Source organism: Triturus cristatus, chromosome 1_2, assembly GCF_964204655.1.
Source record: "Triturus cristatus chromosome 1_2, aTriCri1.1, whole genome shotgun sequence".
NCBI classification, from domain to species: domain Eukaryota; kingdom Metazoa; phylum Chordata; class Amphibia; order Caudata; family Salamandridae; genus Triturus; species Triturus cristatus.
In genome coordinates this window covers 351878628-351905326 of record NC_140580.1, presented here as the reverse complement: position 1 = coordinate 351905326, position 26699 = coordinate 351878628, and the positions used below count along the sequence as shown (strand labels likewise).

The 26699-nt window shown below is 43.5% G+C and overlaps 1 protein-coding gene across 3 annotated transcripts in view; it reads right to left on the bottom strand.

Moving 5' to 3' along the window:
* The window catches only part of CASP9 (caspase 9), a 133018-nt gene extending 107792 nt beyond the window's left edge, over positions 1–25226 (bottom strand). Inside the window, exons 1-2 of one of the 3 annotated variants that reach the window (XM_085604160.1) lie at positions 24989–25142; positions 9287–9372 (exon numbers count right to left, since the gene is read on the bottom strand). In XM_085604160.1, coding sequence (XP_085460286.1) covers positions 9287–9361 — 75 coding nt within the window. In that variant the 5' untranslated portion in view covers positions 9362–9372; positions 24989–25142. Of the gene's footprint in view, positions 1–9286; positions 9373–24988 lie in introns of all 3 variants that reach the window. The other 2 variants (XR_014961309.1, XM_085604158.1) reach the window with 2 other exon arrangements.
* Between the last annotated feature and the right edge of the window lie 1473 nt (positions 25227–26699).

Genomic DNA, 26699 nt, shown 5'->3' with positions numbered 1-26699 from the left:
ATTGGAATGACTGTAGGGTCACGGTACGAATTTTAAGCACTACATTTCGGCAAGCTGCAATCATTACAATTTTCTTAATGTTTAACACTGCCTTTCTGCCCTTAATGGCATTGAGCATGAAAAGGTGAGATGCTTATCTACTTTGTGGTTGTTCTGTCTTCATACAATGTCTTGTTTCTTTAAAATGATGTGTAGATCTCTATCCTCTTAATATAATGCCAATAGTGTGGAGTTTAAACTGAATTCACTATTGAAAAATTGACATTTCATTGCCACCACTCTATGCCTGCTCAGGTCTGTGGGGCCCTATGGCACTGGAAACATCCGGGCATAGATGGAACAGTACTTTTTTAGGTCTCAGCTCTAGACGGCGCACATGCGCTGTCTCCAAAATTGATCTGTTGTATGTACTTTGTGGGCTTCGCCTGCCCATAGGCTTACCATTTGCTGGCTCCATCATCGCTCCATTATTGGTTCTTTCCATTTGCCTATGGCATGCATTTCATATTCCTCTTTCCGTCTTTAGCCCTCCCCGGGAGCAGCGACCAATTACTGCTAAACATACGAAGAGGCCATTTTAAGGCATTGTTTCATGACTACTTTTCATTATTACTTTAAGAGTGCTTTTCAATAGTGCTACTGTTTTTACTTGCACCGTTATATGTTTCCTGCTTGTGCGGCCTCGTTATTTCCTTATTTCTCTTTGTCTTCCTCACTTCCTGTTCTTTCACTGTTTGTTGTTGCATCCTGTCTCTCGCTAGTGTTTTTTTTTCTTGCAGTGTTTTATAGCGCTAACTCAACCCAAAGGGATTGAAGTGCTTTACATGAGCACCAATTACATTACACAAGGTTACATTAATTTCTTGGTAGGCCCAGGGAGATTAAGTGATTTGCCCAGAATCACAGGATGGTGAGCCGACGATGAGATTCGAACCTGGTTCCGCAGTTCCAAATTTGACAGCTCTGGGTGTTACGCCACATCCTCTCTCCAGCAGTTGGACAATGATCATTACAGACCTGGTTTTCACAGGGCTCAGCACGTGTCTTTTTTAATTCTGTTACTCCCGCTGCACTTTTTTGTCCTTTAGGAAAACTCTTTGCTCTCAAATTCCCCCCACCTCCCAAAAAAAAGAAAACGCACAAGACACATTAATTTGAATCCGCTGTAAACCGGCAACTGCTATCTTCATATTTGAACAACAAACGGGTGGGTCACATGTCACTGTTTTTGAGCATTTTCGCTTTGATCACTATATATCGAGCAACAAAATTTCAAGCTCAGGTCCTTTCTCTTTGATTTGTGAAAACTGAAAAACATAATGGACAAGGCAATATCATTGTTTTCTATAAGATCCCATGTACAACACTGAAATAAATATTTCTAAACATTGACTGCACTCTCTCTCAGTCTCTGCCTACGCCTGAACAAAGCTCAGTGGATCCTTTGCACCTGTCTGCATGCGCTTAAAAGAAGCAGCAGCACCACCTAGGGAAGGACAGAGCTTGACGGAGAAGCCTCCAGGATCACGCTTTATCTGAGTAAATCTCAGTTGATTATGTGGTATTCGTTCCGTATATAAAATAAGCTCATGGTCAGAAATCCAAGTGAGCAGGAGCCCCGCTGCTGCAAACATCAGTTTTATGTCACGTAATGCTCGACATATGTACTATTTTGGAAGGAGGGATCATGGAAGCATATTTTACATTGAATTTGGCAATCACACCTTTATATACCTATAGCAAAACAAGGAATATCGAAGCACGTCTCACATGTATCTGATATTAGTTGTGTTGGACTGGGTCAATTAGTTCATTTATTCATATATTTCAAATGCACAGAACATTTTTCAGAGAGCAATATAATCAAAAACATTTCCATCAATGCTTCAAATGGTGAGATGAACGATATTTTTACTTGGTCCTAATATTACAAATAAGCAAACAAAGAATGTCTTAACTGTGATTACAATTTTTAGGTCTCGCCTGGTGTTAGCTGCGAATACGTGGTACTGTACCAGACTGTAAGGAGAAATTAAGTAACTCTTGAAAAAGAGGATAGATGGATTTCTCCCCTGCCAAAGAATATGAGGAGCCGCAGGCTCTAAAGGAGAACCTGAATTTACCACATGCATTAAGGCCATTAACTCTTCTTCCTTAATCTCTTGAATGAAGGGAAAAGGATCGTTTCACATTTTTGTTTGGTTCTCTGCAGAGGAGATCTTACTTTGTGCTTCTTTATCAGTGAATGAGGCATATATGTCAATCATAATAGTGTGCCTCGATGGTATCATATCAGTACGCTTACTTTCTGGATTAGTAAGTGATTTAACCACCATAAATAAGTCTTTGGTAGAACTTGTTTCCATATCTATTTTTAGAACTCAGTAATCTGCCCAAGATCTTCAAATCGCATTGTGGTTTTTAGGTCTCACCTACGCAGTGTGCATGCACTGCATAGGAGACCTTTAGCCGTCGTGCAGCTCTTTTTACAAAGTACATACTCGTGCTTGTGGCAGCATACGCCTTGCTGGAGTGCGCAAGGTGCGCCACAAGCACAAGTGTGTGCTTCGAAAAACAGCAGACTGCTCTTCCCAGCGCGCGCATGCACCACTCACGGGCGCACCTCCCGCTCCCGCTTGTTAATAAAATGGGCTAGTTCAGTGTAAGTTACACTGTCCATTGTTCACTATTAAATGCTGTGACCGAACTTCATAAAACAAGATTTACTTCTGCGCAAGTTTACTTAAATCCATGTGCTGTGGCCGTAAGTTCTTCACCTATACAATCGCCCGACATCCGTCATTCACAAGTAATTTGTGCGACATTGTAAAGGCGATAAAAATGCCAAAACTACATGGTGACCACATGGGGTCACGCACCGTGACCTTTTAACAGCACGAGGACGTGGCAACTGGTACTTGCGGGTTGTAGAAGCTTGAGGCATCAGGTCGTGGCCATGAAGATATCAGAATGTGCTGGTCAGCAGGTATGCGGGGTCAGCTCGCAACTAAGCAGCTTCATCATAGGCTTGCGCTGCTGTAACGGTAACGCTATAATCACGGTAACAGTGGGCCAATTAATTAAAGCGGCGCGTACCATAACTTGCCTCCACCTTCAAAATTTGCAGTGTAACTGATGAGATTTCTTCCTTCGACGAATGCCACAACAGGATCCAATCCTTTCCAACAGGATGCTGTATAGACTATTTCTTCTGTGGCTCTAGCACTCCTGTGTTCTCGTTCACTAGAACGGTTCTTTAACACGAACTGGTCCACCACTGTACTTTGAATAGCTCATCGTCACAAATTGTAGAGATGCAATTCACACAGGATACTTAGGTAACACTTTATTTTCAAAGTACAGAGCCACAGCAATACCGTCCTCACAGCTCTGTAGCCTCCCAACAGTCCCCCTTAGAACTTCCCTTAAATCAATAGAAATCAAACATTAAAGAACAAGATAATACATACCACGAGCATACACCACTGAGCCACTTCAGTGCTTTCAAATAGTTCCCAAAAATCCAGTGATGTAATTATTGAAATTCCCCAATAGCCATTGTTACCCTGTACTTGATTCAGTGTGTGTTGTAACAGCTACAATGGTTCGAAGGGATAATTACAAAAAAAGAACAAACTGTTACCATTATACATAACTAGAAGGAAAATAAAGAAACAATATATTTATAAGCCACAGAAAAACTTACAAGGTTAAAGAAATCATGAAAAGGTACCCATAATCAATTAAACACACTTGCTATTAGAAAAACAATTTTTTTATTAAAGATAACATTTTACAAACAAGCATTGCCATAGCCAATAGGTCTCGCCTTTGGGACCTTATAAGTGTTTAGTTATCCGGCACAATATTCTTGGTGGAACAACATCAACTTTTGCATGGCTAAACACTTATAAAGGTCCCAAAGGCGAGACCTATTGGCTATGCCAGTGTTTGTTTTATACTGTCTTCCTGCATTCCCCTTTACCATTAGAGTCATAACCGTTTCTCCAATGCCTCTACAATCTTTTACATGATTTGTTCAATTCTTGCAAATGAGAGCTGAACCATGGGGCCTGTTTTGCTTGTTGAGCAACTTTATGATTCTTAGCTGGAATGTTAGTATCTAATACTGCTGTGATCCACTCAGTAAATTTCTGTGCTGCATCTAAAATATTGTCCTCTACCTCAGGTTTAGCACCCAGAAGAGGATTTTCAAGTTTAATCAGATCTAGTTTAATCCATCAGCAGTCTAATCTTGAAAACGTTGACACAGGACAGCTCTCCTTCTGACCAGACACAAGTATCAGGATCATAAAATGATCAGACCAGATGATAGGAAAGGGGTTTTATACATTTCCAGTTTTAAATTTTCCTTCCTTATGAACATATACTTAATTATTCTGCCAATATAATATCATTTGCTAAATAGTCCCCGATCCCCTGAGTAGGTGCCATGGACCCCCAGGTGTCCGCGAACCTCAAGTAAGAACCATAGCTCTACAGAAATCACCACAGATTGTAGCTTACTATTTTTACAGTCCAAGTCATCATTTAGGGTGCGACTGCAGTGTAGCTGAGTGTGCCCCCATTGGTCAGTGGAGAGGGGTGTTCTGGACTCTGCGTTCTTTTCAGACACGCACTGGGTTTTGACTGTCTGAGCAATTCTAGTGATTCCACCAACTGTTCCTTAATTTGGTACAATGAAGACATGCAGTGCTCTTCCAGTCTCTCTTATTCACGATTCTGAACCAGTGACATGTGGAATGGGTTTTGGGTACAGGTACCAGGAACACAACAACAGGTAGCAGCACAGCGTTCTCGCAGGAAGCTGCATTATGCCCCAATACAGGTGACTACAGTAGATTTCCTTGCGCTTCTGGAAAAAATTAAATTATTTAACAAAGTTACCATTTCTCCAATGACCTCTCATCGATCCTACATTTCCAAGCCCTATGTTGCTTGATCTCTCAGCAGCCTTTGATATGGTCGATCACTTCCTTCTCTTAAATCAACTTTCTGTAAAAGGCTCAGTAGCTACCTGGTTCTCACACGTTCTTACACAATATTCTACACACTATATTCAATCAGTTAGGGATCACCCATTTCAATTATCAACATAACCCATTACGTGTCAGGTCGCACAAAGTTCAACTCTTTTCCCTATGCTTTTTAACATATACATTTAACCTTTGATCTTTTTAAAATCATAGCAGCTTAGTGTATGGCCATTTCACATGCCAATAATACTCAGTTGATTATTCACCTTGATTGCTCCGAGCCACTCTTTCCATGAATTGTTTGCAAAAGACCAGGGATGGATGTCTTATAATTTCTTGAACCCAAATGTCAACAAATCAGCTTTTTCACTGTAGGAATCATACAGATCGTTGGCACGATTCTCTGTGGCCTCTTTTGTGGGAAGTCCTCCCCCCGCTGTCACCCAAAATGAAACTTTTGGAGTCGCTTTGATTAGGATCTCTGCCACTCAGCCCCAACCAATACTGTTTCCTCGTGCGATTTTTAAGATCTTGCCTGAGCCAGAGCATGCGCTGCTCTGCGAGACATTTAGTAGTGGGCTTTTAAAAGTGTTACCACACGCTTTTGCTGTCCTGGCGCTTGCAGTTACGCGCGTGTGCACGCGTGCAGCCGCCAACTTTCAGCGCCCAATCAGGCGGCAACTGGCTTTCCTCTCGATTGCTCTCTGAACGCTCCTCCGCCTCTCCCCCGCCGCGTCTCGCGTTAATTGGAAACATATGTGCAAACGCGCTGCTTTCCCTTTCACTCGCGCGCACCACTTTCGAAGCCGGGCTTGTCTTGTTATAGTTAGGAAATGCCTAACTAAATGCCTAAATGCTCTCCTCGTCCTAACAAATGTGCTATACTTCCCGGCTTCCTTCTTACTTCTGGTTCGCTAGTATTTTTTCCTGTCACACACCAAACAGAGCCTTGATGACTGCAGTGACTCGCTCAGGCTTTCGACCGGCTTCAACTTTTCAGGTACTTTCTCGACATATACTTGGCTTACCTATGCCACGCCACCTAGCTCCCTTGCATTTTTCTGTTTTCGCTCTCTTTAGAGTTATTTTAACACCAAACTCCTGCGTTCCGTTACAGCCTCCCCAGATTGCCTTCCTACACTCTGTGCTTACATCTCTGCTGACCGCAGTGACTCGTCCTGACCCTCCGACCTGTCCAGGTATGCTTACGGCATTAACAAGACTTCTCAAAGTCACGGTGCCCCGTTCCCTTGCAATTTCTGGCTTCGCTCATATTATAGCGTTACTTGCACCATACTTTTCTTTCCATTACATCGCTTTCCCACTCCTTGCGCTCTCGTCCTCAGCATCCCCACTTCTATTTTCTTCTCTCTCATGTCCACTCCTCCACCTCCCCTACCAGTCCACCCTCACTCCCACTCTCCTTCCCTTGACCTCTTTCCTTCTCCCCTCCCTTCTAGCACCCCCTCTTTATCTCTACCCCCGTTCACTTTCGAATGGCACAACATCAATAAAGTCGTTATCTTCCTCCTGCTTGAGCGACGAGTCATTAATGGAGAAGCTGTTTTCCTATGGGTTGAATGAGGAACATCAAGAGAAGGTTGCTCCGTAATAGTAGAGTGACACAATATTAGTGGAGACACTACATCCCTATGGAACCTAGAACAAGCCCATCAAGGGCTCTTGGAATGCAATGAAACTTTAATGAGAAATCAACGTTTATTAGCTAAATGCCCTTACAGCTGACAAAATGCCTTTTTTCCTGCCCCAATGTTTGCTGGTCTTGAGTATCAATAAACACAACTCGAGTGTCTTGATTTTAAGTCCATGAAGACCTTTCTTGAAGGAATCGTACACCTTAAAATATTCAGTGCACATGCATTTGCCTCTTTACAGTGCAAGGCTCCATCATTCCACTTAATTTCCAAACCTAAACCTATAACTTGTGAACGAAGCCCAGCTAGTGGTGCATAAAGTAAGAAAAAATTAAGCAAGCACTGATAAGCATGGTTTGTATTCTGTTTAATGCATGCTCGCGAAACACATGAAAAATGGATACATGCAGACAAGACAGTTGCAGGATTCCATACACGTAGAAACTTACAGCCAGATACCTTGTTTGCACATGGCTAACATACATTTAGGCACCCAAACAACAACTATGAAAGCACCAATTTAAACAGGTTTTTAGACCACAAACATAAAAACACCCATGCTTAGACAAAAAAAAAAAGATACCCATGCAAACACACAACTTAGGGTGCCCCCCCTGCATCGACAAAGAAGAAAGACAGGCATGCTAGTATAGGTGTTGTGTACAAGCAACAGCATCCTGTACATCCCAGAATGAAAATGATGTTCGCTATGAAGGCAGAACTGGCTAAACCCATATAAAATATAGACGTGGGCGTAAAAGTAAAACCTACGTTTGGTTTTGGTGACATGTCGTATTTCTGTTTTCTATGGTTACCTGCCTTATGCAACAAAGTAAATTAACTTTTCAATTCTTTAAGTCGGTTAGGTTATTACAGATTTTCAGCAACCAATCGTTATTGATATTTCACAGCTGGCACTGGGTTGCACGTGATACATGTTACATAGTTACAAAAATCAAAGGAAACTGCTTGAATTTTTTGGTGCCGAGGTGTTTTCATTCTAGCTCGACCACTTATAAAACGTTAGGCACTATGTCATTGTGATGCCAAGGTACTCCCTTGTCACTTCTTGTTATCTTATCTCCAAAAGGCTTGGCATGAAGGAATGCAGCATGCATGCATTAAGCCAAACCTCAGAAATGATGTTGAAACGATTCCTTTCAGCCTCCTTCCCCTTTTAGTCTCTTTTCAAACCAAATGTATGTGGTTTTTGGGCAAAGCAAGATTGATTATTTCCTGCTGTTGATGTGTACAATAGAAGGACAAGCATTGCCATAGCCAATACATCTGGTTTTAATGTGCTAAATCCTGCAAATAATGCGTTAGAACATTATGGTCAGATAAATATAAGAAACAAAAGCCGGACTATATTGAAAGCATCTGTGCCTTTATTAAAACCCACCTTTGGTTTCTAAGTGAAATGAAGGTCAGATTCTAAAAACAACTTATAGTGTTATTTCGGTGACATAGAAAAAAAACGAAAGAATATAAAGAAGAGCTACATGCCATCTGACCCTTGATTTCACACAGAAACAAAAAGAGGAATGTAATGAAGGCAAGAAACCCGTATTCGTTTCTATGAAGAACAATAATAGGACGACACAAGGAGCCTTCATTGTAGTCTTGTGTTTATTTCTATAACATACAAAGAAATACAGTAATCATCCATTTACCCATGGACCCTTTACAAACTTAGAAACACCGGGGCACATTGTAGCCACGCATGGTTATTTTGTAGATAGCAATCATGCATGCCCTCACACAGTCACATGCATGATGCCATCATCTTCATATACAGGAGCACGCATGAATTATAAAGATGCATGTCAAACAACTAAACGCTGTGTACCTGTATTTACTAACCTTTTCCTTTACAGGTACTCCGAACGGAGGATTTCTAAGTAACTACAATCCACTACACTCACAGCACACTTTAGGGTGTGTGCTGATATCTTCACCTACGTGACCACTTTTTTCCTTTTTGGTCACTCACTCTAATTTGGTCCTGACGAAAGCCTCATGATCTAACCCAAAGGCTGAAACTAGTAGACCTAAATCTTAAAGGGATACCGAGGTACATACAATACCTCATGCTGATCCCGATGATGTTTTTACTTACGTCCTAGGACCCTTTTATTAAAACTTTTACAAGGGTTATTCCTAGAGACATTTTTAACTCATAACTGCACTTCACATATCACTTCACTTTCCTACACAAACAACCTGCTCCGCTGTAACTCAGGCGTCAAAGCACAGCTGGATTGCATTAGGTGATCCACCTGGGCCCCGATGATGAAGCATGCCACCTACTAGGTAGGTGGGTGAGGGGTTTCCTGAAACTACCTACAGTTGTTTGTACTCCTTTCTTTTGAAGGTTGTGGCCAGGACCTTTTGACCACAAACAACCTCATAAAAGGACTTGTCCACTTTGTTTACTCATATGCTACGCAGGGAAAAGGACAAGTTAACTTTTTTCTTACTCTCTAGTTGTTTCTACATATTCTGACAGCGCACAGCTGTGAGAGTTATACCTCTCTTCCAACAAACTTCTATTGTATCTAGCTTTGATACCTGTTTTTTGTGAACACTTTTCTGAGAACATATTGACAACATGGCGAAGAATGCGGGACTCACTTTTACGGATGAGGATGTTGGCAACATCTTAGCAGCATCACCACTGTTGGCAGACTTTAACGTGGCACAAACCATCTCACAAAGTGCTGATTGGGAGAATTAGTCCAAAAAAAAAAGAAAACTCGCATCAGAACAATATTAAATGGCGTTATACTGACAGAATATTTACGATCCAACACAGCTCCAAAGGGATTGATTGTGACAAATGCCCCACGCATATTTCTAGATGACGCAGCCTCCGAAGAGACTGGGCCCAAATCGCATGGCATTGCACAAGAGATTGGATTATTTTAATAATCCAAACGCCCAAAAGAGTTTCAGATGCCATCCTGATCGACATCCGAGCTACGGAAAATCACTTTAAGACCACCTTGACCTCATACAGAACAAGCATTTACAATGCAATGGTCTCGGCAATATTATAGGTAGAGCTATTGGTATTGCTCATTTTTTTTTTTTATTATTTTTGTATCCGTAAATAAATGGCATTGTCATTTCTATTGGCACTAGCTTTTTTTTTGCATATGTGATACCTATTGCATTAGCAGAGAGAGAGTGAGGTAGTGAGATACAGAGAGAGAGTGAGGTATTGAAATAGAGAGTGAGGTAGTGAGAGAGAGTGAGGTAGTGTGATAGAGAGTGAGGTAGTGAGATAGAGAGAGTGAGGGAGAGGGATGTTGTGAGGTAGTGATACATACCTTCTCTGTGGGGGTGGGGAAGGCGGGGGGGAGAGCCGACACCGCTGGAAGTTAAAAGAGTGGGTCCCGAGAGAGAAAGAGGAGCGGTAGTGGAGGGGGCAGAGGGTGGTAAAACGAGATACGAGCAGGGAGAGAACGAGACGCAGAAAGGGAGACGGGGGCGGGGTGCGAGGAAAGGGTATGAGAAGAGAGAAGATAAGAGAAAGTAAGATGAAGAGAGAGAGATTGGTGAGGGAAGTTAACTGCTGGGGGCGGGAGGGGGGGGCAGGCACGAAAGAAGAGGAAGCGCACGTGAAAGATAGGAGGGAGTTTGAGGGAAAGAGTGACCCAAAGGAAGAGAGAGGAGATAGCTGGGTGGTGGAAGAGAAACGTGTGAGGTGAAGGGAAGCAGGAGGAAGTGAGGGGTCACAAGGAAGGAGGGAGGGAGTGACACAGAGGGAGGAAGTGACACAGCAGGACTGGAGGGGCAGAGAGGAATTGATAAGGAGAGCAAAGGAAATGAGAAAAGAAGAAATGTGGCGCCAAGGAGGGAGCTCGAGAGATGAACAGAGAGGGCGCGTGGCCGCGATGGGATGGAAGTAAAGGGGGGGGGTTAGCGTGTGAGGGAAGGGGAACAGAGTGGAGGGAGAGAGGAGCTCAGAACGTGGATGCTACCAGTTTCAGCCGCCCCCCTCTCCTGCTCTGACTGTACAAATAACACACCCTGAAGAGCTAATGACCTTTTAACCCACGGAGCTGGACACAGGGCACCTCCGAGAAAGTGAGTAGTTGGCGGGGTGATCTTGACAACTCTGGGTCGCCGTACAAGCAGGAGAGCGTATGGGCAGGAACGGCTTAGCCCCGACCCCACCCAGGAGGATGAAGAGAGCAGCAGCCCGACACAGGTGACAGGCGCTGCGCAAGTTCGGCTCCCAGAGCCTGCAGGGGCTCTCAGCTCTCAACAACAAAGGAGGCAGCAGGGGGAGGGAGTCGCCATGAAAACCACCGCCTTTCTCCGAGGCGAAGCAGAAATGCCTCGGAGAAAGGCATACTGTACCACTCAACCGGTATGTGGTTGCCTCTGAGCTTGGTTATTGCATCCAGAGAAATATAACAACTAACATACACCTAAAACCAGACAGGCCTATTTGACTTGGTCAGTGGTTGTCAGCTATTTAAGATAAACGAGTGAACATAATTGTTGGCAATATTGAAAATGCTTCAGTTTTTCCACATGAGACTGGATTAAAAGTTACGGTGGCCTATATAAGGGACAGTGGCCTTGATGTCTCAATCTTTCCGGAGATGTTCACTGATGTACTCCTGTTTCCTATCCACATTCCGTCCATCTATACACAAACCTTTTATCAGCACTCTTCACTCTCTCCTGAATCTGCCTCGTCGCATCTACTCCGTCAAACGCATCCGATGCGCGTACTCACCTGCAAGCCCTGTATTTTCATTCACATTCTCCAAGTCAATATTTCGACATATGTGTACCTACTGCACACGTTGGGACAGAATCACACAGGAATGTGGCCACTGCTCTGCACTCTGCTGAGAGGCCAGGAATTGGATGGCCATGTATTCTAAACACATTTGAGCCACTGACCGGCAGCGTGGGAAACCCTGCCTTCTGCTTCACTCCAGAGCAACCGCGGCCTTTATATACAGCTAGAGGCGATCTATTTCAAATAACACACTCTAAGAGCAATAAACTACAACACCCTGGAAGTAGCTTAATCTTGCCTAATAGTGTTAAAGATGTGAACTATACCCAGACACTAGTTCAATGACATGGATTACTCAATGTTTTTAACATCAATTGCCGAATTGTCAGTTATTGCCAGTAAGTTTGATATGAACATAGGACCCCTCAATGCCCATTTAAGTTACCGGGTTCAAAACCCGGCCCACTTAAAGACCTGGCAGCGGGTGCATCCACTGATCAGCTCCGTGCACGTGTGACGTCCTCCCCCACCTACACACCTGTGGTCCATAATCTGCAATTCTGCTTTCACCATCCGGAAGCAGAGAGTAGAACGCCCAGGGCAGATACGAAAGAGGCATGCCTGGATGAACGTGCCCGGTGTGGGACAGGTTATCACAGGCTCCCGTTGTAACATACGTGGCTATCGATAGTTGGGTATTTATAAGGGGTGGTAGGTGAAGAAAGCGGAGTAGTTTCTCTAGACGAATCCAGAAGGCGAGGGGTTAACGGGTGTAGAAAGGCACTGTGCGCGTTTATAGTTACATTTCCGAATTTCCAGTCAAGAAAAATGTGCATGCTGGGATGTTTACGATCATAACTGCAATGTTGAAAGTAAAATTAAAGTCCCAGAATGTAACGGGACGCTGGCTGAATGCGACTACATGGGTCCGCTTGGCAGCTACGGAAACAGAAGGGATCGGTGCTAGTTTTGCATCTCCCGTTCAGCACGACGGCAAGGTAAGCTCTTTGCAGGCACGGGGACCTAGGCCGGCTCTGATGCAGAGGCGGCCCCTTTAAGAGCAGGCCTGGTAGCGATGATGAAACCGTGGCCCAGAGTACGTGGAGCCGAGCACAGCTTGAGGAGAGGATGAGAGGCGGAGCCGGGGCGGGAGCTTCCACTGCGGGGACAGATCGAATGAAGAAGGCCCAGGGGAGGGAGGGCCTCGCCTCTACATTCAGCAGGGGTTCAAGGGCAGGAGGCATCCCCACTGCTGACGACATACCAGGTCCAGCAGAGCGGTCTCCTCCGCTGCAGAAATGCCTCGGAGAAAGGCAGCATTATTTTCGGATTCGGTGGCGTGTTCCTGCTGTTCGAAAAAGGGCGTGGCTAAAAAGTGGAAAGAACAGCACGGAACACGCCCCCGAATCTGAAAAAGACGGAGCCTATTTGGAGGGACGGCTCTCTCCTCCAATGGCTGGCCTCCGTTTAGGAAGCCAGCCAATGGAGGTGAGGCAAAAAGAGAGGCGGGCTAAAGAGCCACTCTCAGAAACATTAAATCTCCGACTTCCGGTTCTGCCTTCGGCAGACCGGACGGTCCTCGACCTAAAAAGACTGGATGAGGTGAACAAAGAAATGGCTGACTACAAAGATGAACTAACCCAGTCCAAAATTCACCAGTTCCAAAAGGATTTTAAAAAATTCTCGTTTGTGAAAACGTACCCATACTCAGATGTGGACTACAAAGCACCAATGAGATCAACGCAATCTATATCATCAGACGATGGGTCCGCCATCAGCAGCGGATCTAGCAATGAAAGCTATAGGTCAAACAGACAAAGGAGGTAGAGGCAGAGGACACAACACCTACTGGCAACAACCCTGGCCTAACACATTTCAAGGAGGACAGATGAATTACCAAGGACCTTTCCCAACTATGCCACACCATATGGACCCACCAATGCTTTATGGTTGGAACCCACAATTCACACAACCACCACCACAATCAACGGTTTCCTTTTTTAGGATCTGGCCAGAGAGGATGAGGGAGACGACCGCGGAAAGGACAAGTACATTGGGAGGACAACAAGAACCTAAGCGCCAACACACGCAGCAAGACAAAGGAACCACAACCAGGAACAAGTTCAAACAGACTCTAGTCACAAACTTGTCCGACCACATCCTCACAGATGAAGAGGAAGAGGTACTTAACAAAGGATTAGGTTTCTCACCCACAGCGAAACTTGACAAATTTAAACTCCATTGCGAGCTCTCTGGATTATTTTGCAAGCTGAGACTTAAAGCCTTTTTTGAGAGTCTATCACCAATAGAAACACAGAATGAGGACAAGGGCGACACCACCTTGAAACTCAAATCCACCTTTATTCCTCCTCCACATAAAACACCTGTTGAACTTATCGCCATTGAACAAGCAATCTACAAAGGGATAGAAAACACCCCTGAGGAAGATGTTTTCAAAAACACCAGCGCAAAAAACTTTGCCGCCATCAAAAGTCTGAAAAATAATGAAGCTATCATCATAAAACCGGCGGACAAAGGAGGAGGAATAGTCATTCAAAACCGAAATGCATACCACACTGAATGCTTACACCTCCTGGATGACCCAAAAAACTGGAACGAGATCCGAGTGACACCCTCAAAAACAAAATTAAAATACTGGTACATGAGGCAGAATCAAATGGGTACATCAGTAAACAAGAAGCATCGTTCCTGACTTCTGGCGGTATCACAATACCCTATTTTTACACAATCCCAAAGATTCATAAAAACAAAACACCCACACCTGGTAGACCTATTGTGTCCGGAATAGGCTCACTTCTAGAACCACTGTCTCGCTTTTGCGATTTCTTTTTACAACCAGTGGTACAGTCAACTCCTGCATACCTGAAGGACACAAAAGACCTATTGAGCCAGATAAACAATCTTCAGTTCAATCCCACAATATCCGTCCTAGTCAGTATGGATATTGAAATCTTGTACACCAGCCTGCCTCAAGATGACACACTAGATGTTATCCGTACATCACTTGACAACATCTATTGGAACTACAGAACACTCAAATCCTTCATCCTAGAATGCGCTGAATTAGCCCTAAAGGATACCTTCTTCGAATATGAAAGCATCCTCTTTTTACAACAATACGGAACTTCAATGGGTAGTACGTTCGCACCGAGCGTGGCCAGACTGTACGTGTCCAACTTTGAAAGACTACACATTCTGAACCCACAATCCCCGTATAATAAGGATATTACATTCTATAAGAGATACATAGACGATGTCTTCTTGATATGGACAAACAGTGAAAAAAGACTATGTGAATTCTTGAACTGGATCAACACTTTGGATCCCAACTTAGGATTCACGCACACCACAAGCCGGAAGAGCATTATGTTCTTGGACCTAGAAATAGAGGCACAGAAAGGTGTCCTTACGACAAAGACGCATTTTAAACCTACTGCAAAAAAAGTCTCTTTTGCACTTTGAATGCTTTCACCGCAGACCACTCAAGGAAAATGTACCCTATGGCCAATATCTCAGGTTGGGCCGCAATTGCAGTGAAATCAAGGAGTTCAAATCCCAAGCAGAACAACTGACAGTGAAACTGAAGAACAGGGGTTACCCTAACAAAATTGTCCAAAAAGCACAAAAAAAAGAGCAAGAAACCAGAAACTGGAACATCTACTAGAACCTAAAGAAAACACGACACCTACCACACCACTAACCTGTGTAACAACATACAACTCAATTTCAAACAAAGTCGCTAAAATGATCCAGACCAATTGGAAAATCGTGACTTCAGGCATACTCCAATGGGAAAAACCATTGTTCTCTTAGAAAAGATCACAAAACCTCAGAGACTTTCTTGTATCTACTCGTCCAAACAAACCAACAATAACCCAGAGCACTGTGCTCAATGCATGGGGACTGCCTAATGTCACTGGCCACTTTCCATGTGGCAATTGTAGTGTCTGCCATTTGACACAAATCACAAAAACTCTAAACCTAGAACAAGGCAAAGTATGGAACATCAAAAGACACACGAATTGTAACTCGGCCAACGTGGTCTATCTAATCACATACCCATGCCAACTGCGATATGTTGGCATGACCAGCCGAAAAATAAAAACCAGAATATGTGAACACCGGAGCAACATCCGCTGTAAACGGAACACAACGCAACTGACAGACCACTACTTAACGATGGGACATACTACCAATGATATGACCTGGGTAGTAATAGAACAACTCGAGGCAAACACAAGAAACATCCAAGACCAACTGTTCGAAAAAGAACAACGTTGGGTGTATAGACTATCCACACAAACACATGGTTTAAATGATAACGTGCCATGGAACAGTATACGGCGTAAATAAATACACCTTCCTTATGAGTCCCAACTACAGCGCTACACAGACGAACCCCTCTCCTAGGGATGCTAACCATAGGATAACACACTAGTATCCATGTCATTTCCAAAGCATCCAACAAGAACAGAATATTCAAAACTCTGAACAGACTCTGCAATTTGTGATGATCGATATAGCATCCAAACCCACCCGGGGTACACTAGATGACCGTTATCCACTAACTAATCAGATATACCCCGGCTTTTAAGTAGGTCGTAACATCTATGCACTCTTGCTCAAGGAACTAATTCAAAATCTAACCTCCACATAGCCAGGGATCTACACGTTACCAACACGTATAGCCCACATATCGATATGCAGCATTACTATGCTGACATATGCATGCCACCAAGCAGAGATAAAAGAGTACACCTCCTCCGGTAACAATGTAGCATTAATGGCATTAATTTTGGTGCACAAACAGCGCGAGTGATCACTTCTTTTTTCAATGATCCCGGTAAACTTTACTACTTTCAGTATCACAGGAACATACGCTTGAAATGCGCATGCTCATTCCAGTCAGGGTTAAGCGCACACACGTGCTTACACGCATGCGCGCTTTACTTTCAGGGTTAGCCCTCTAGACGGTGTTGCAAGCGACCTGCTCGGTCACACCCACATGACCTCCCGAGCACTTCCGCCCACTCCCTACTGAAGACAGAATAGTCAACCACTCACGGCACACCAGCGGGACCCGATCCTCTGCGTAGGTCAAACTGCCTGTTATTCCCCTGACAACCGTGAGTACCGGCACCCGTGAGTCTATAGCGGGAGCCGCCCAACTTGACAAAACCTTTGATCTTCCTTGTTAATCGCAAACTGTGCCCATGACTGCCCCTAAACCTTCAACAGGGTCAGCATGGGGAACAGCTGAGGCTGATCGGATCCATGAGGCATAACATACTCAGAGTTTAAGGGAGGCCGCCATTGTCAGTCCTTTATGAGGTCAGTCACAATTTTGTGTCATTCTATGTTAAATGTGTTCTCATCTAGCAAAACCCACACGCTATCACTAGATACATAATTTAAAATGTTATTTTTCACGCAATGTGCCAGAAAGCGATACTAATTAAGAGGATATCATACCCACTGGTAAAAACATTATAATCAGAATCATCCATTTACCCATGGACCCTTTACAAACTTAGAACCACCGGGGCACATTGTAGCCATGCATGGTTATTTTGTCGATAGCCATCATGCATGCCCTCACCCAGTCACATGCATGATGCCATCATCTTCGTATACAGGAGCGTGCATGAATTATAAAGATGCATGTCAAACAACTAAACGCTGTGTACCTGCATTTACTAACCTTTTCCTTTACAGGTACTCCAAACAGAGGATTTGTAAGTAACTACAATCCACTACACTCACAGCACACTTTAGGGTGTGTGCTGATATCTTCACCTACGTGACCACTTTTTTGCTTTTTGGTCACTCACTCTAATTTGGTTCTGACGAAAGCCTCATGATCTAACCCAAAGGCTGAAACTAGTAGACCTAGATCTTAAAGGGATACCGAGGTACATATACCTCATGCTGATCCCAATGATGTTTTTACTTATGTCCTAGGACCCTTTTATTAAAACTTTTAAAAGGGTTATTCCTAGAGACATTTTTAACTCATAACTGCACTTCACATATCACTTCACTTTCCTACACAAACAACCTGCTCCGCTGTAACTCAGGTGTTGAAGCACAGCTGGATTGCATTAGGTGATCCAGCTGGGCCCCGATGATGAAGCATGCCCCTATTAGGTAGGTGGGTGCGGGGTTTCCTAAAACTACCTACAGTTGTTTGCACTCCTTTCTTTTGAAGGTTGTGGCCAGGACCTTTTGACCACAAACAACCTCATAAAAGGACTTGTCCACTTTGTTTATTCATTTTAATCAATACCACCATGCATGTGGGATATTGCAACCCCACTGTGATAACGAGGAAGTCAAATATTACACTTTACACTCACAGTTTGGAATTAAAACGTCTTTCCAGTCCATATGCCTAGATCTACCTTTTGCAGAAGTTGGAATGAGTCACAATGAAGTCAGAACCTCATTGAGAACCCTTAAAAAAAACTGGGTTGGTAGGCTTAGTGGACTAAATCATCCAGCATAGCAACCTGTGTGTGACACCATGAACACAGGTACAAATCTGAGCATATCCAATACATCTATCATCCTCCAAAGTTGAATAAAATGAATACCACTGAGTTGAGAAAACAAAAACACATGTTATTCGGTATCAAGATGTCCTCATAGGGATGAATATACACTTTACAAATACACATACTATATACCATATTATATTGTGGAATGAGTGGCATCACTGCATAGGTGGGTAAAGAGAGGGATGTGAAACAGACAGGTGAGGGATGTTTCAGAACGTTCCACAGTACAAAATGGAAACCTCTGGCTACACTCATGTTTATGACATAACGGATAATGGTGAAAGTGAAACCAAACCAGCTGACTTGTTTGAAAGAAACTGTGCTTGCTAGACAGAAACGTTCGTAGTTGTTTTATATTTGGCAGTATTTTGTCTTAAAGTCTCTTAACCTTCCTCCCTCGTGTAACGAGGAGGGTCGGATTTTATAACTGTATTTGCTTGTATTCCTGAGATTTCAGATGAAGAGTACTGTTTAATTTTATCTCCATATCTGTGCTCATTCCTCTTACTCGCACAATAAAACTTGGTTTCACTCCACGCTATTTTGCGTGTCTTTGGGGGTCTCTGAGGGACAAGTACATTTAACGGCGCCATCTTTGTTGGCGCTCTAGCGTTCGCACTGTGGGGGCTCTAAAAACACGGCCATGCCAGCGCGCAGCGCAACAGCTGACTTGTTTGAAAGAAACTGTGCTTGCTAGACAGAAACGTTCGTAGTTGTTTTATATTTGGCAGTATTTTGTCTTAAAGTCTCTTAACCTTCCTCCCTCGTGTAACGAGGAGGGTCGGATTTTGTAACTGTATTTGCTTGTATTCCTGAGATTTCAGATGAAGAGTACTGTTTAATTTTATCTCCATATCTTTGCTCATTCCTCTTACTCGCACAATAAAACTTGGTTTCACTCCACGCTATTTTGCGTGTCTTTGGGGGTCTCTGAGGGACAAGTACATTTAACGGCGCCATCTTTGTTGGCGCTCTAGCGTTCGCACTGTGGGGGCTTTAAAAACACGCCCATGCCAGCGCGCAGCGGGCGCGCCAGAGGCAAGCCCGTCTGTGCCCGTCCGCGCCAGGATGCCGCCAGCCACCCTGATTGTTTGCAGTTATCTAGACCAGCGCTGAATCTCACGCGGATATGCACACGTGAGCAGTTGTTATCCTTAAATAGGGTGAGCTGTAAGGGTCTATGCCACAATCTTTTTGAGGGCCCTTTCTCATGTTTGCTATGTAAGTTCCAATGCATGCATTGTCATTGTTCTACTACACCTTCATCACCTTTACTTGACTGCATTTGTTTACCCAACTCCTTGAGGTCAGAGCCCTCTAGTCATTCGTCTCCTAGTGGGCAGCCCCAAGTATGGAATTGCATCCTAGCCAATGTCAGATCTTTGGTTAGACATTCTGCAAATATATGGGATATTCTCATCGATCAGAAGCCCGATATATGTTTCATAACTGAGACCTGGCTTAAACCTTCTTCCACCCCGGCCATTGCTCTAGCCTTACCCGAAGGTTATCGGATCCTTAGGCGAGACAGAATAGGCAAAATGGGTGGGGGCATAGCCATAATTTATAAAGAAGCACTGGTTGTTACCATCCTTGATCAGTTGGGGACGGAAGCATTTGAATGCATTGTTTTTAGATTAGACCTCTCCACACGCTGTATTTGGAAAGGCGCATTAGTTTACAGACGGCCTGGGTCTATAGCAAATTTCACCAATCAGCTACTTGAATTTATCTCTCCCCATTTAATTACCACACGTAAATTTATTCTACTCGGGGACTTCAACATCCATAGTGAAGATGCCTCTAACCAAGAAGCCACCCTATGTCTACAAGATCTAGCTGCAGGGGGTCTAGAGATTATTAATACCGCCCCTACACACATCGCTGGGCATACTCTTGACCTCATTCTCTCCAACTCCTTGGATATTAAATGTGGTGAAACGTTACCGCTTACTTAGTCTGATCACTCAATGATAAATTTTCAAGTGTTGGGATTCACGGACTCGGTCCCGGCGTCAAATAACACCTCTGACACTCGTCAGTACCGATCCTGGCATAAATTAACTGCCAATCATCTTTCCCTACTATTCTCAGAGTGGGATTGGAACAGTACACAAGAGAATGTGGATCAACAGCTCGATCTCTTTGATCTGAGAGTTAGCAATCTACTAGATAAAGTAATTCCTCTTAAACGTCTCAGATACTCACCTAAAAGCACCGCAACTGGATGGTATACGTCGGACCTGCGTGCTGAGAAGAGTGTCTGTAAAAAACTGGAGCGGTCTTGGCGTCGCTCACATGATGAACGTGCCAAAACCATGTACAAAGCAGCTATGACAATTTACCATAAAAATGTTAAATTAGCTCGCAAATCTTATATTGCAGCAACCTTAGAGCAGGCCGGAAACAATGCAAGGTTACTCTTTCAAATAGCACATGATTTCACAAACCCCAAATCTTGCCAGACTAAGGATAGTTTTTCTCAGACACTATGTGACAATATTTCTTCCTTTTTTGTGCAAAAGATTGAGAAGATCTATCATAATATCATTCTATCCAATACTTCTGTTTCTAGTCCTGTGGAAAACATGCCCCACCTTATTACCGATGGACCCCGTTTGACTACATTCCCTCCTATTACTGTCACCGAAGTGCAAACACTTATGGAACGCACTAGATCTGGATCCCCTCTGGACATTTTACCTGCAAAAATCTCCTCCCGATTGGCGGCCCAGCTGGCATCCCCAGTCTGTTCGATAGTTAATGCCTCTCTAAAAACTGCGACTCTCCCTCAAAAATGGAAACACGCTCAGATTATCCCTATTCGCAAGAACTCTAACATCTCCCCTGAGGAAGTGTCAAATTATCGTCCAATTTCGTTGCTTCCTCTACAGAGCAAGATCACAGAGAAATACATTAATAAACATCTATCTGTATTTCTCGAGTCTTGCAAGGCTCTGGACGTGTCTCAGTCAGGCTTTCGTGCTAAACATAGCACCGAAACGGCTTTGGTGGAGGTAGTGGATAATATCAGAATGGGTCTGGACCAAGGTCAAGCGGCACTCTTGGTGCTGCTTGACCTATCAGCAGCTTTCGACACCATCTCCCATCAAATCCTCCTACATAGACTTCGGGAGATTGGTGTGGAGGGATCTGCACTTAGCTGGTTGTCTAATTTTTTATCTAACCGTACCCAGGCAGTGGCGATGGGGCCTTTTACATCACCTCCCACTCAGGTTACCAGAGGCATCCCGCAGGGCTCATGCTTGAGCCCTACTTTATTCAACATCTATGTGACGCCTCTGGCTAAACTGATGAGGGATCTGGGGTTTAACCCCATTTCCTGTGCAGATGATACCCAGCTCCTCCTCACCTTCGATAAAACGAGATCCGACATACATACTATCTTCTCTCAGGGCATGATGGCAATTGCAGCCTGGATGAAAACCAACTATCTCCAGTTAAACTCTGAGAAGTCGGAGATCCTGTTGTTCGGAGGTGCAGACATCTGTTGGACACCAAGATGGTGGCCTGAGGAGCTAGGTAAAGCCCCTGTTCCTAAAGAGGTAGTCAAAAACTTAGGCATTAAGCTTGATAAAAAACTCACGATGCAAACCCACGTTAACACCATTGTTGGGACTTGCTATCTATCATGTTCTAAGTTAACTTAGAAGAGTTTTTCCATTGCTTCCACTTTCCACCAGGAAGACTCTAATTCAAGCATTGCTCATGAGCAAGATTGATTATTGCAATGCCCTTCTTCTCTCTGCTCATGCCACCTCATTGGACAAATTGCAGGTTGTTCAGAACATGGCCGCTGGCCTAGTAACCGATTCTCCAGCTAGGACTCCTTCACAGCCCCTACTGCGTGAACTACACTGGTTATCAATCAGGAAAAGAGTATACTTCAAAACTGGCTGTGTGATTTTTAAGGCCATAAATGAACTTAGTCCTCACTATCTTACTAAGAAATTGGAAATGTATCACCCTATATCCTCTCTTAGATCTGGTTCAAAGAAACTGCTCTGTGTTCCTAGAGTAAAGAAAGCCCGCTCGGGTGGTAAGGCATTCTCATATTTAGCTCCTACATTCTGGAACAGTCTTCCCCTTTTCCTTCGCATGGAAATGCCCCTCTCTCGTTTTAGAAAACTTTTGAAGACACATCTTTTCTAGCTTATTGACTAGTTTGCTGTTGCTAGCGCAGAGATACCCCCAGGGGTGATTCAGCACGATATAAAATTATAAAATCAAATCAAATCAAAAGAAATGCTAAGTGCCTGCATTGGCTAAAAGTATGGTGAGGTAATTTTGCAGCTATACTTAATGCTTAGGCCCCCTCATTGTAACCTTCTGCTGAATGATGGTGCTGCAGCAAGTGGTGGCCCAGCATATATCTAACATCAGATTATCACCGAGACTGAGTCTGCGTCACTATGGAAAGACTGGCTCTCAGGACGAGACATCCAAATAGGGTTAGGTGGGTTTTGTCTCCCTGGCCGCAGTTCCCTGCTCACAATGGCCACCGGTAGAGCACAAGCCACACGCATAACTCTGGCTCAACTTGTGGTCCTATTGGACTCTTGATCACAAAACGAGGTGTGCCTTAATGTGGTTCTGCCTGCTGCCCCTGCACTCATCTCATTGTGCAATCCACTGCTCTTCTAGCCTGTGCCCCCTAACAGCAGAGGTGCTGCCCATGGCAGCCAATACCGAAACGTGGAGGAAATTAAGAGCAGTATAGCCCACCTGCACACAGCCACAACCCACAGGATGACAAATAAAACACAAAAAAACTTAGGAAGTGGGACTTCTGCCACCACGTTTCAATTTTATTGATGTGAAGAGGTGTAATTGTGTTGGATATGCCCCATCTTTACATTTTTTCTAATTAAGTAATTGCCTTTGCTGGAGTGTTGGGCCACAACTAAAGTTTGTCTCCTTTGTCAGGAGAAGCTGCGGACATCATTCGGAGTAATCAGCCTTTCCTTGCAAAACTAGCATTATCCAGAAAGGTTTTACCCGTCGACATGCAATATTATACATATATTTAAAATTGTATTGATTTAGCTCCTCATGGAATTAAACAGAAAGTATTGCCCTTCCAAGTAAAATAAGTAAAATGGGGAAGTGGTAACCTATCTAGTAGATGAATTGACAATTGGAACTGGGAAAACTGTGATCAATCCTAGCTTCTTTGTTTGATCAAATAATTTACTTGAAATACATCGGTTCAGGGTCCGTACCGTTTAAAAATATTCTACTTATGTGGGTTTATAGACCAAAATGCTGCTCCTCCAGTAATAACACCCCAAGTCAAATACGGGGGCACACACAGCACCTGCATTGCCTCTCACAGTCTGTTAAGGACACGGACGTCAAAGTAGAAGAGATTTGTTTCCAGGTAATTAGGTCGAGTATTCAAGACCTCTTGTATATACTTTTGAATATACTTATATGTGTATGTCCTTTGTGGGCTCTGGAGATCAGCCCTAGGACTTGTCTGCTTCCGCTTAGGGACTTTTTTTCTCTTCAACTGCCTCTATTTAACTGGCTTGATAGAAAATGATCAGCAGAATCAGTAAAATACCAGAATTGCTTTCTGCTTGTTCAAGCACTCATAGACAATTTAAAAAAATTAAATCTTGTTTTTTCTGTAATATGACCAATGAAGGCCCTGATTTTATATTAAAAACAGAGCTTTGGACTATACCATTTCCTGCTGAAAGGCAATATTTCTCTCCATGTGTTCCCATACCTGGCATGTCATGCAGTTTGGTGCTTACTTTCCCTCCATGGTAAAGAACAGTAGATGTTTCAACACCCAGGCTAATGTGCTGCATAGCTAATTACATATAAGATCCCAAAAGCGAGACTGATTGTATTGCAATAATTGCCACTCTAAGCAGAGATATAATGTCATGTACTAAAGTGTAATGTTCCGGGAAGATTTATCCTGTATTTACAAGAGGTTTCTTGAATGACAACATTTTCATGGCTCAGGTCACCCATGGGCTCAGTTCTCCCTGTTAATCTGCTGACATGTCCACCTCTACCCACCAGTCACAGGGTTACCTTCCCCATTCAGAACTGCAACTGATAATTTTATATTTTGGGGTTAACAATGAGAAAAAGTGTACTGAGGTTGTTTCATGCAGAAGAGTCGTGAAGGGACAGCCAGCTGCTCCTGGGGCGTAATGGCCCTTGTACTTTATGTATTTTTCTTGTTTATTAATCTATAGAGACACAGTTTGGCCCTTACCTTTGTAAACCATATCAGTAGTAATGCAAATACTATGATAGTCGCACTTCTTATGTGCACTTCTTATGTGCTTGCTTTATTCGTAATCTGCGTCACTTGTAATTTCTCCAAGACTTGCATGTTTAGGATGTTCAGAATGATCTTTATGCAGCAGCTGGTATTCCTGCCACAGGCAGGGTGCTACCCTCTGTAGTAGTTCACTCCGCATAGCAAGATATCCCATTACCTTTCGACATATGTCTTTTCGCTTGTTTCTGGAATGTGCCGACTGCTGTGAACGGACCTGGAAAATGATAGGTCTGTTGCCATTGAGCAAGAGTTATGCCTGGGGTGAGATGCAATGTACTGGTCCTGACAGGATACCATGTCGGTTAGTGGCAGAACAGGGGCTGAAATATGCTCTTATGGGATATTCTGAAATATATCCTACGTGTTAGCGGCAGAGTGATATTTGGAGCCTGGTGGTGGAGCAAAGAGGTTGTTCGATTTCTTATTTGCCACATTAGTCGCATAATGTGCACAGTTTGAAGGGTTGGCAATTTTTGTATTGTCTGGTTAGTTGTGTGCAGTAATATGGACATTAGAGTGCCCATTAGTAGAGTCACATAATAGCGCTAATGTGTCACTCGAGGGGTTACACATAATTTACTGAAACATCACACATACTAAACACACTGAGAATATGGAAATGTCCCAAACAAAGCAAGCAAAAACGTAGCAGCAATGCCCACCCGTACCCGAATATCTTCGATCATGTCCTGAGTGAACAGCCCTTTCTGCAACAGCAGGTCCCAAAGATCGGCCACCTGCAGCTGAGTGACCAAAGGCAGCCTGTTCCGCTGCAGTAGGCCCCGCTGGAGTTCTTCCATTTCCCAAAAATTAGAAACTGTCCGCACCCAGGAGTCCCCGGAAGTTTGAATGCAGAAACCGAAAGTGTACCACTACCATGGTGAAATCAGAACGCGGAAGAAAGCTGTGTTTACCGGAAGTCAACGCCCCCCAATAATCCACGAACCGGAATGTTTTTACGAGTTACCCGGAAGTGTATTAGGATACCCCCACAACATAAACAAAAGTGCAGAACAGGGACGGACTATTGGTGCCGCAACGCGTCGTTTTGCCTTGGCATTTCTAGAATTTTTGTACAGTAAAAATGGGTATTTATGACTGTATAAAATGACAAAATGTGGAAATACAATGAAAATTATTCTACCCAAAACTGCCACAACACCTTTAAACTGTTCAGGGATCCTGTACACTCAAAGCCTCGGTCCCAACAGTAGCGTATACATTTTGTCATCATAATAATATATGAAAGAACATGTAAAAACGTGATATGATTACAAACGTTACGTGTGAAAAATTTAAAACAATTCTTACTCTTCGCCGGTCTCTGTGTGGTGCTGCAGCAGATTCGCTTCCTTGTTATCATAGAGCCAGATAGTATCAGCGTGATGCAGGGATAAGACACTCGAGATCTTTATTTTATTTATTTTTATTTTATGCGTTTTTATATAGCGTGGACTTTACTTGAAGGTGTCAGAGCGCTTCACAATAGGAACAGTAATGATTAATGAGGAGAAAATTACAAGTGAGCATGTTACAAAAGCAAACTGCTATAATCTATTGTAGTTATTTGTACATCTTCCTCATTGCTGTCCTGTTCCTTGCTGCTCAGCCATGAGTGATGTCACTTGGAATGTTGAGTGTGGGGGACTGGAGGAGTTGGCAGTTGGAGGAGATGGGCTGAGCAGCAGGGAGGCTGCTCCTGGTGGGGCTTTACGTTACGTTTCATGAGGCAATAGTGACAATTGTGCATGTATCAAGAGCAAACAAAATACAAGAGGTAGCAAACGATACGTTACAAGAGGAAAAAGTGACATGTGGGCATGTTACAAATGCGTATAAAGTACAAGTAGAGGTATAATACTGCAATAAATGGCAGAAACTCAAAACACAAGAACAAATGTTACATTACATGAGGCAATGGTGGCAATTGTGCATGTATCAATCAAAAGATCAGTGACGTTGCTGAAAATGATGTCCCCATCACCACCTTACGCCCCTGCTCTTGATAACTAATAAAGCTGTATTGCAGCAACGTAACAGATGTGCCTTTTTGAACGGCTCAGGGAGGTCTAGTCAAGAAGTAGGTTGTAGAATGTTCTTTTCAAGAAAGATGAAGGTGACTGTAAAGAGGCGAAGGAGTCGGCAAAGCTTTTAAGAAAAGTTTATTCAATAAACCATGAAAAGACCCACTGGTGCATAGCAATAGCACGTCCTGTAACATCCAACTCCAACCGCTTCTCTGACCTCCCCTCCCGTTCCAACACATGACTTAACAACATTCTCCATGACATCAAAACATTCTAAATAACAATGTCTGCAAGAAACTTTATTAAAACGCTATAGTGTGAACACACCACATGCCCTTTTTTTTAACAAAAC